This window comes from Prunus mume, linkage group LG7 (assembly GCF_029339155.1).
Source record: "Prunus mume cultivar Tortuosa linkage group LG7, ASM2933915v1, whole genome shotgun sequence".
In the NCBI taxonomy this organism is placed as follows: Eukaryota; Viridiplantae; Streptophyta; class Magnoliopsida; order Rosales; family Rosaceae; genus Prunus; species Prunus mume.
Window position 1 is genome coordinate 17807381 of NC_142704.1, and position 10877 is coordinate 17818257.

General features: G+C 36.3%; 1 protein-coding gene across 3 annotated transcripts; it reads left to right on the top strand.

Annotated features, from left to right (window-relative positions):
* The first annotated feature begins 1338 nt into the window (after positions 1-1338).
* LOC103337162 (electron transporter, putative (Protein of unknown function, DUF547)) lies at positions 1339-7894 on the top strand. 3 transcript variants are annotated; one of them, XM_008240315.2, is made up of 11 exons: positions 1339-1796; positions 2389-2458; positions 2642-2752; positions 3248-3364; positions 4031-4378; positions 4808-5130; positions 5680-5779; positions 5859-5918; positions 6424-6510; positions 6730-6870; positions 7246-7894. In XM_008240315.2, the coding sequence occupies exons 1-11, from the start codon at positions 1669-1671 to the stop codon at positions 7573-7575; spliced, it is 1815 nt and encodes a 604-aa protein (XP_008238537.2). In that variant the 5' UTR covers positions 1339-1668; the 3' UTR covers positions 7576-7894. The 3 variants fall into 3 exon arrangements, with proteins under 3 accessions (XP_008238537.2, XP_088897967.1, XP_088897968.1); XM_089041841.1 differs by having other exon boundaries at positions 1346-1796; positions 5641-5779; XM_089041842.1 differs by lacking the exons at positions 1339-1796; positions 2389-2458 and adding an exon at positions 3077-3147 and having other exon boundaries at positions 2652-2752; positions 5641-5779.
* The last annotated feature ends 2983 nt before the right edge of the window (positions 7895-10877 follow it).

The window sequence follows — 10877 nt, forward strand, 5'->3', positions numbered from 1 at the left end:
TCCAGAACAAATCCACTATAGAACAATGATTACAAGAAGTACTCACACACTTATCCTATACACATTCTAGATAATGTTTACCGACTTCTTCGTAACTCAACTTCTGTCACGTGATGATATTTGACATTCCTTATGTTGAATGCAATATTGGTCGCAATTGCTTCAAGCTCGCCAGAGGAAAACTGCCATCACAGTCTTGGTGCCCTCAACCGTATGAGTCACCGACATGCATATAAATGCAATATGAATGATGAAAGGATTTGATCCATCACCAAGTAAATATGGAACAGTTGATGACTTATCTAAAAAAATATGCACAGCAACTTTCTCTTCAAAATTCTATATGCTCAAAACCAAATATTTCGAAAGTTGTGTTAATAAAAGAGAGGCACATGGTCTTTGATTCACTTTAGATGCTATGTGATGACGCCAACTAATGCAAGATGTGAGGAAATCTAATGACTTCCACTATATCCAATCTTTTAAAACAATATCTACCTAAATAAATTAATTAGACCAATCAAGTATGAGCTGATTTCAACATGCAAGTCATAATAGGAAACGATAATATTTTAACTTAAATTAAAATAGAGTCCAACTATGAGAGTAATATCAAGAGATAAAATCTAATCCTATTAAAAATAGGACTAACATAAAAGTGTTTGAGTGAAAATAACTCAAACTATGAATCTTATAATTAATGCATGATTATGTTATGATTTACCTGAAATCAAGTTCCTCATATCGATCAATTCGTACTTCGAAAATCCGGGATTGAATGTGTTGCGGCAAAACTTCTAGTAAAAGATATTCACACACTAATTCTCAACCTATGCTAGAGTCTAGGAAAGAAATGTCAATATAATTTTCATACTAACATGTACACCATTGACTTCAACCTAGCAATGCGATAGACTTTGAAGTTGTTTACCTAGGTCTTTCAAATTCCTGTATGAGCTTGAGGTCCGCCTAACGTCTAAGCAACCAAGCAAAGCCATGGACTTTGAACCCAAGCTCAACTAAATTGGATTGGTTTTGCATGGTGCATTATCCAACTCAAGCCCAAAACAAGAAGAAAAGAAAACTCTTTAGCCGATCCTTGAATTCATCAGGGTCCTGTGGCAGGCCGAATCAAGTGTTTTTGGTTTTTGGTTCTTGGGCTTGAATTGGCGGGAAGTAGGCACGACCACCGTCACCTCCGGGCCCACCACGCAGATTCAAAATCAAGAGAGAGACTTGACACATCAGCTGAAATTAACTACTCAAAATGAATGCTCTCAACGACCCAAAAGTAAAAAAATTTATTAATGTCCCAGCAGTGGCCCTGCAAGCTACCTTTGTTGTACTTGTACATTATTTGCTTTTCAAATTATGAAAACCTCTTCAATTCTTCAGAATCATTCAAAGTTCAAGCTCATAAATTCAAGCAATACCCATTCAGAAATACTCTATTATAATTACTCTCTCACTTTCCTTCTTAACCCATTTCACATATTTTTCACATAATCTCTGTCTGCCAAGTTTCCTTTTTGTCTCTCGGACTTGTTATTCATAGTTTGTGCACAGGAAAAGTGTGTGTGTATATATATAGTATTTGATAGTTGAAGAAGGAAGGATTCACGTGAATGCTTTGTGGGTTTTCTTAGAAAAAGTATATATAATAGGAGAATGGTTGGTTTTATGTGTAAAATAGCTGAAGAAAAAGAAGAATCTGAAGAACAAGCAGGTGGGAAGCGAGAGAATGGAGATTCTTGGGCACGCTCAGCTGTTCATGCCCAGCACAGGCGTTCTAAGAGGTGCAGTTTTAATAGTCAAATCAATGTTGTTATTATTATTGTTAACTGCATCTTTTGTTTTTCTATGAGGTGGATATTTGCATTTCTATCTCCTTCATTTCATGGTTATGGATTTTTGTGTGTTTTATTATGATATATGATGACATAATCTGTTAGGTTAGTATCTATTTGTTATGGCTTTTAAGTTTTTAGTTGAATTTTTTTTCTTTTCTAAATCCCATGATTTCTGTAATTTTATTACAAGGAAATATATTTTCTTTATGTGTGCAGCATCAGGGAAAGAAAATTCCACTCCAAGGGGTTTGACTGTTTGAGTTCTTTAGGCATCCTTTATTTGTTTTCTTACAAGTTTTTATTTGTGTTTTGTGATTTTTAATTAAGATTGTTGGCATATCATAGAACAATGTGATCATAGATGTGTGTAATAGGAAGAAAAAGATTTAGTGAGTAGTGACAATCAAAAGACTTGGGTAAGGCTGTTTTGCAGTGATTGAATCAAAGAGATTGATCATTTTCTCTTCTCATACATGTTGGAATCGTCATGTTTCGGTTTCACTTTTGAAATTTATGTGGTTCTCCCTTTTCCTTTCAGTGCTTCTGACAGGAACTTAAATGTTCCAAGAAGTCGAGTTTCTGCGAAGAAGGACCAAAATGAAACGCAGGTGAGATCACTTAACCAGTTGAAGTTAAAATAATAATTGTCTCCTGCTATATTGATAGGTCTTCTCCCATCTTGGTATGTTCAAACTTGACAATGTATAAATTCATAACTGACTGCAGATTGAATCTTATTTTTAATTGGATTTAAACAAAGATGCTTACTGTTTTCTTCATGAATTTAACAGATGTCATCACCTTCAACAAGTGCGTCTAGGGGACAAAGTCCTTGGCATGACAATCCTGTTTATATTAACAAGAATATGCCATCAAACCACAGAGCCTCTTTGGAAAAAGACGTAAGAAATGGAATTCAATTTCTCTGTCTTTCAAAATTGTGTTTCAATATATCTTTCAATAGCGTGAGGTGTGGCTGAGATTAATATGATTGTAGTATGCTTCACAGTTAACTTATCTTTAATTGGTTGCAAGCATTGGGTAGTTATAGACTAGATATTCCAAACATTTCAAGTTATACAGCTTCCATCTTCTTCTTTTTCTGGTGGTAGGAGAGTCTGGGGAAGATTTCGACTTACTGAAAAATGTGCAAGGTTCCTCCAAAGTTCCTATCTATAGAACATGTGTATGAATCTGAATCCACAATTATTTTACTTTTGACATAGGAAATTTGGGTTTCCAAACTATAGGCACGCCATGTCTACAAAAGTGGATGGAATGCATGCCTTGGTCAGGGGTGACTGGACAAATCTCTAACCATTACAACTGTTGGTTTTCCATGTCATTTATGATGCGAGCATAATATGGTTTACCCAAAACTGTATACAATTTTGCAGATCGAACAGCTGCAGTTGCGTTTGCAGCAAGAGAAATCGATGCGCAATATGCTCGAGAGGGCAATGGGACGAGCATCAAGTACTCTATCACCTGGACATAGGCATTTCTCTGTCCAGGTAGTTACTAAACTTTTCTTATTTTACTTTAAAGAGCTGTTGCGGAATAATCCAGTAGTTTATGTATTAACTTAGGCCTCAATGTCGTACCTTCATGTTTCAGCTGATCTAGTGTGGAAATGATGATAACATGCATCATTTAACTAACACTTCGTCAACTATATATAAAGAACTGCTTTGAATACACTCTTAATTATTAGTTAGCACATAAGCCTTTGGTGCAGTGCCGTAAATCCTTAATTCTTTTTGTTTTGTTTTTTTCATACTTCAACTTAAATACATATCTCCATGGCCCAATCAAATTACTCTTAAAGTTTGGACTGTTGAGCTAAACAGAGCAGTCTTCTACCAATGCAAATGAACCTTTTCCTGTGGTTGCACCTGAACCTTTTTCATCAATTATTTAATTGCCTTCTGTTTTCTGCATGCCTAAAACTGTATTATAGCAAATTCCAATTTCATTGTGTAGAATATGAATTGTCAACTGTACTATGAAACATACAAATATGTGTGTGTGTGTGTGTGTCTGTATATATGCATATGATTCTTTTTTTCTTTTTTCAAATTTGCTATATCTACTTATTGATATCTCATTCCACTTATTAGCTGCGATTCTTTGAATATGGAATTAAGGACTGCAAATTGTTTTACTTCTTTTTTGTTTAGACAAAGGAATTGATTTCTGAAATTGAATTACTTGAAGAAGAAGTTGCAAACCGCGAGCAGCATGTTCTCTCTCTCTATAGGAGTATTTTTGAGCAATGCATTAGCAGGCCACCTTCAGAGCAGAACTCAGTTGTGGCTTCCCCTGCCCATATGAAGAATGGATCCAGGAAACATCCGAGTATCATTTCAAGTGCATTTTGTTCCTCAAAAAAGTTTCCTTTCAGACATTTGCGAGCCCTAGTTGCTATTGATGACTCAGGAAAAAGAACTTTAAAGACTAGGCATACTACACAATCCAGTGACAAAAGTGACATCGATTTTGCGAAGACTTGTTCAAACCTAGCAAAGGTAGAACATAAGTTTATTCTTGTTCTTTCACTGATGGACATTTGTTAAATGTATTTGTGTCATTTTATTGAAGATCATTGCTTGTGTAACACATAATATATATATATATATATATACGTATAGGATTTGTGTTCAAAGTGTTGAGTTTGGCTGAGATATACACATTCATTATTAATTTAGTTCTAGATCCTTTTTGAACAATTTTATTTAGTTAATATATATCAAACTAGTGAAAAAGAATTTTAGTAGGCAGTGTAGAGTGATTTTCTCATTCAGGCCACTCAGAGAAATCAAAATGAAAAGAGGGGATATTCTGATACCCTTACTTACTATTGCAGAAGATTTTGAAGTTAGTATGTCCTCCATGTTACTGGCCAATCATATAATGATCTATTTTGTCGAAGTGATTTCAAGTCATTTATTTTCCAGGTTCGTGAAAGGGTTCCAGCCCTGGAGAAAAATTCTATGCTGCGAACTCTGAAAGATCATCTCCACCAGTGCCCTAGTAAGTTATCTGAGGAAATGGTCAGGTGCATGGCTGTTGTTTATTGTTGGCTGTGCAATGCAGCGTCTGTGAACATCGAAAAAAATAAATCACCTTTGTTGTCGAGGTCATCAACGAATGTTATACAACCTCGACATGGTGCTGGAGATGCCCCAGATTGGTCTGGAAAATCAATGGTAGAAATAACTTGGATATCTACTGATAAGAGCAAGCTTCCTCATGCTTCTTTTGCCATCAATAACTACAGGTTGGCTTTTTACATTTAATCTAATCATCCAAAAAATAACTCTACAATAGTAGAAGTAAAACAAGGGTATGTCCTTTGCTTGAGTCACTGTGAATTTAACTGGAACAAGTTTGATTTCAATTATTTAGACCCTGTGTGTGTCAACTGCACTAAATTCAGGTTGTTGGTAAGAAAAGGTTAAGGGCACACCACTGACTAGCATGCCCACTACAAACCTCTAATTTTTGTCTTTAGAAATCTCCCCCGCAGATGCTTATCTAAATTTAACCTTTTTGTTTCTATTTAATCTGCTTAATAACATTCTAATATTGGAGCACAATAATTCGCAACCCATAAATCTTAGAGCTATATGATTAAACAACAAATCCATAATTTTTGGATCCTAATATGGTTGACGGGGTGATGACTTGTACACTTACTAATTTTCTGTATGTGGGGCACATAGTTTAAGATACACAAATGCAGCTAACACATTTGCATCGGATCTCCTCTTATGTTTTACCTCATCAGGAGTGCTGACTCGAGATATACTTCATGTTTCAATTTCAGAATCTTGGTTGAACAACTGGAGAGGGTGAATGTCACTCTGATGGAATTGAATGCCCAAGTTGCATTTTGGATCAACACGTACAATGCTCTTGTTATGCATGTAAAAGTCTCTTAACCAACCATTGGTTTTCTCTTATTGATCTGTAAGTCTGTCTAATTTTCTCCTTACCCTTGTGCAGGCACATTTAGCATATGGAATTCCCCACAGCTCCCTAAGAAAGCTGGCTCTGTTCCACAAGGTAATTCACTTATTTGCTAGTACAATGGGTTTTGCTGGCAGCTTAAGAAGACTTGTGCATCTCATTACAAATGAATGCTTTCTCTTGAAGTCCTGTCCACCAAGCATCATTTCGTTTTTTTTTCCTTTCTGAAAGATGGATTAATACATTATACATTCATTGGTTCATCCCATTTTAAAATTAAATTTTAGTTGGTTTTTTCTTTCTTTTATATTCAAGTCTATTGCTCTTGCCTTTCAAGACATGGACTAGAAGATCCCCATTAAAGACAATCAGAATATCATCTTTCCCTTTTTGGCCATTACATAAAATGCTTAAGTACCTTTTCATTTTCTATTGTCAATGTTTGAGAAGTTATCAAAATATTTGGTTTTCATGCCCAAAAAAAAATGGTTGAGTCTAAAATAACTGAAGCAAGAAAAAAGAACCAATGCATTGGTCTATCTGTGTATTCTAAATTTGGAAAGAAAAGAAAAAGGATGATGAGCCTTTTGGTATAGTGCAGGCTGCTTACAATATTGGGGGCCAAGTTATCAGTGCAAATGCCATAGAGCAATCCATATTTGGCTTCCAAACACCCCGAATTGGACGGGTACTCACTACTCACCACTCTTTCTCTGATAATGCAAGAGGAATGCTAACATTCATTGACTTATTTCGTTTATTTCATAATTTAAATGGTTTGGCAAATCATTTGAGCTCTTCTTATGAATGACAACTTGAGCAGTGCATTTTCCTTCTTTCTTTCTTTAATATGAATAAGAAATACCATGTTTGAGAATACTCATTTGGTCTACTTTTGTGTTTCCAGTGGCTTGAAACCCTCCTTTCAACTGCCTGGAGGAAAAAATTTGGTGAAGACAGACAACTTCGCAATTCCAAATTGGGTCTTCCAGTTTCTGAACCCCTTGTTTGCTTTGCTCTTTGTACTGGAGCCTTTTCTGATCCTGCGGTAACCATTTTGCTTTTATTGGTCCTGTTTTCACTTATATTGAAAATTTAATATATAATTGTCTAATGAATGTTAGGTTCTTATTTTCAGTATTTTCCCCTAATTTTACACACGTTTATTGGTCAATTACAGTGCTTTGGCACATGTTCTGTTCATAACTTATCTTTTTCACCTAAAATCTGGTACTGCTGCAGAAAACTACTTTAAAAACAAATAATTTTATTTTTTTTTATGATAAAAAACATATTGTAGCAACTTTTACTACTGAATTGTTTTTATTGTAAATCATTCTTCTAAAAACACACTCTGATCAGTGATATACTGCTTCCACTATATTGCTAACGGCATTAACGTTTGCTTGTCAATTATTTGTAGCTAAAAGTATACACAGCCTCAAATGTTAGAGATGAACTTGAAGAGGCAAAGAAGGAGTTTATTAAAGCAAATGTAGTGGTAAAGAAGTCAAGGAAAGTTTTTCTGCCAAAGATACTTGAAAGGTTTGCAAGAGAAGCATCTTTTGGCTCCGATGATCTTCTCAAATGTGTCACTGAGAATGCTGATAAGAAGCTTAATGATTCAATACATAAATGCATTGACCGTAAATCCGGCAAGAAGGCATCTCAGATCATAGAGTGGTTGCCATACAATTCAAGGTTCCGGTATGTATTCTCAAAGGAACTATCTGAGAAGCCATGGTGGTTGTGATTCATTCCAAATGCTGGAAGAAACAAACCTGACTGACCACTTGAGGAAGCTAGTAGCTCATCAGACTGGTCAATCAAAACCTTCTAATTGTTTTCTTATTGTGCATCTGATCTTTTCTTGCTTTGAACTCTAGTTTCTTGCCCTACAAGCTTCCGTCTCACGAGTGCTTTGTATTAACCGGGTAGTTTCGATCTAACAAGTTTACCATTACTTGCAGCTGTTGTATAATTCAAGTTTCGCACCTTATTTGTACATTAATATGGTTGCTTGGTTTATGCCTTAAGGCAGTAAAGTGTAATTGTTTGTCATTTCAACTTTATCCATGCCTCTAAATTCTAATTGCAGCACTGTATACAGTCACTTGGACAATTCTCACAACAACAAAACGTAGAATTAAAGAACTGAATTGGAACAATAAATCCGATTACATGTAATGAAATTAAGAATTTAATTGAAAGAACAACGAAATGAATCACATAAAATACATTAAAATTTCAATGTGGAAACCTAAACTCCACGTCATCGTCATCATCATCATCGACTAGGACTAGGCAGGCAAGGAGAAGCGACACAGAGGGCAGAAGTGGCTTTTCTCCAACCACTCCACGATGCAAGCCTCGTGGTAAATATGCGAACATGGCAGACCACGACCTTCCGAACCCACGGCAATCTCAGCTATACAAACCGAACAACAAACCCCAGCCGTTTCCACTCTCACCCTCTCCAGCTTCTCAATTGCAGATTTACTCGCCGGTACAAACGCGGGCTGCACTTCATTATCCGCCGCCACGTCCTCAACGATCGCATCAATCTTTATGCACGCCTCCATATGCACACGTAACCCCCGGCTGCCGCTGCTACACACTCTCCCAAGAAGACTCCGTGAGGCGTCATGGACTATAGTAGCAGCGACGCACCGAAGGTCCTGGGACGAGACGTGGATAGACTTGGATAGCTCGTTGGATATGGTAGCCAAAATGGATGACTTGGACCTGTCCTCCATTAGTAGGTCAATCTCAAGTTTGTCGTGGTAATCGAAGCTCTCGGCGGGTTGGCCCACGTGATCATCTTCTAACATCATTACTTTGTAGTGGTCTTCCAAATCCTCATCGTCCTCTAAATTCGAAGGCAACACAATTTGTGTGACAGTGGCGTAGATGTCTAGCCACAATTGAGATTTCACGTCGGTTTCAGGTAATTCGGAGACTTCGAGAATCCGTGTGGCGTAATAAGGATCACCCAAAACCTCCCAATACTCATCGGCCATAACAACAAGAAGAGCAGCAAACTAGGGTTTAGAGGGTTGAAAATGGAAAAATGAAGACGAGAGTGAAATGGCGGGTTGAAAGGAGACGCTGAGAGTTAAAATGATAGGCGTAATGAGAAATGCCTAGGATATATATACAAGGATTTTGGGGTTCTTGCTTGGCAATCAAGTCACGCGAATTTAGTGTTTTCGTTTGGGCTTGGCCGTCTTTTCATCCCCAAAAAAAAGAGGCAAATTGATATGCAATAAATAATCCTGCAACCAATAATCCCTAAATTCTAGCATTAAAATTCTCCAAAATAAGCAAATAATCAGGTTTATACAAAACGGGAATTGGAAGAAAAAAAATTTAGAAATTCGGTTAAAATAATAGTTGACTAATCCATAAGTACGTTTGCTTAGTGGAACAATTGTCAATGGGCTACATCAATTCCCAATCTAATTGTTATTAGGGAAATTTGTATAACTGCCACCTGAAAACAAGTAAAGTGTTGTAATTTACCACCTAAGTCTAACTCTGTTAAAAATTTACGTTAGATCAAGTTTTTAAATATTATTTTCCATCAATTTAGTATAATTTTAAAAAATTAAATTTTAAAACTAACATATTTATAAAACAAACAAACAAAACAAAACCTAATTATCCACGGCTTCCCCTACCCCCACCTTCCAACACACCCCACTGCCCAGTATCCCATCTCCCATCCACCCTCTGCAAATACCCTACTCTCTCTCTCTCTCTCTCTCTCTCTCTCTCTCTCTCTCTCTCTCTCTCTCTCTCTCTCTCTCTCTCTCTCTCTCATGCTCAGTTCACACCAAGCAAAGCCAAACCAAGCATCATCAAAAATCACAAATAGAGTTCGATGATGGATTAGTCCCTTTCACGAGACACTCTCCCATTTACTTCTCCTTTTCTTCACAAGCTCTCCACTTTCTTGCATTTCTCCCTCCCTAAATTTTTCGTCTTTTTCTTTTTCACAGTTCATCATCTGACTTTTTTCAAGAACATAAGCAGTGCTACTACATAGAAATCAATTGCAACTTGGCTACTCCAGGAGATGAACTTTTTAGAAAATTGGAGAGCTAGGAGATGGATTTGGATGTATGCAGAGGTGGCAGAGAATTGGTGTTCAAGGGGAGTGGGAGAAGTCTTTGGATACTTAGGTTTTATAAAAATAAAAAATTGTGTTAGTTTACAAATTTTTAATTTGCATATTATAGTGAATTGACAAAAATGCCTTTAAAATATTGATATAACGGAAATTTTAACAGAGTTAGAGATAGGTGATAAATTACAACACTTGACAAAGTTCAAATGGTTAAAAGCAAAAATTAAAAGTTTAGGTGATATTTATACAAATTTCTCTTGTTATTATTTACCTTAGCTTTTATTCCCATAAACAACATTAAATAATGAGTTAAAACAAAAGCGTTCAAGGGGTAAAAATAGGAGCACGCAAAAATTAACTAATGGGAATGATAAATATTGACCGACTCATCATCTCGTTATGGTATGTTTGTTGACGTAGAAGGCTAGTCATTAGCTTTACATGAAAAATCAAAGAGTACGTGCGGGTTTTTCCTAATAAACCCTAGAACGTTTGGATTTCTAACTAATTTTCTGATAAAGAAAAGCCTAGTAGTTAGGAAATGCCAATCACATGGTACAGGGGCGGCCCTGGGGTGGTGCAAGTGGTGCCACACAGGGCTCCCGATTCTTAAGGGCCCCCGAAAAAAAAAATTTATTTATATTATATATATTAATATTGTAGGAATTGTATATATACTATAGTGTGCTAGACATTTGCAAAAAGGCGTCTCTGGTGGAGTTGGCTCCAGCGCTTCTCCATTTAATGAATACAAATTTATAAATAAACCCAATCCTAGACATGTATTTATAAAAAAACTCAAGCACTATTTAAACATAGAAACACACCCAAAATCAACAATTGTATATTTTTTGGGTGTGTTTATAAATGGGTTTTGAGTGTGTGTAATGATGGGTTTTGGGTGTGTTTATAGAGTGTTTTGGGTG

Excerpts from the sequence above, each read along its gene's own strand:
- LOC103337162 (XM_089041841.1), top strand. The coding sequence starts at position 1,669 with ATGGTTGGTTTTATGTGTAAAATAGCTGAAGAAAAAGAAGAATCTGAA. Across the intron at positions 5,131-5,640 it reads TTTGCCATCAATAACTACAG|GAGTGCTGACTCGAGATATA; the intron begins GTTGGCTTTTTA and ends TTACCTCATCAG. Across the intron at positions 5,919-6,423 it reads AGCTGGCTCTGTTCCACAAG|GCTGCTTACAATATTGGGGG; the intron begins GTAATTCACTTA and ends GGTATAGTGCAG.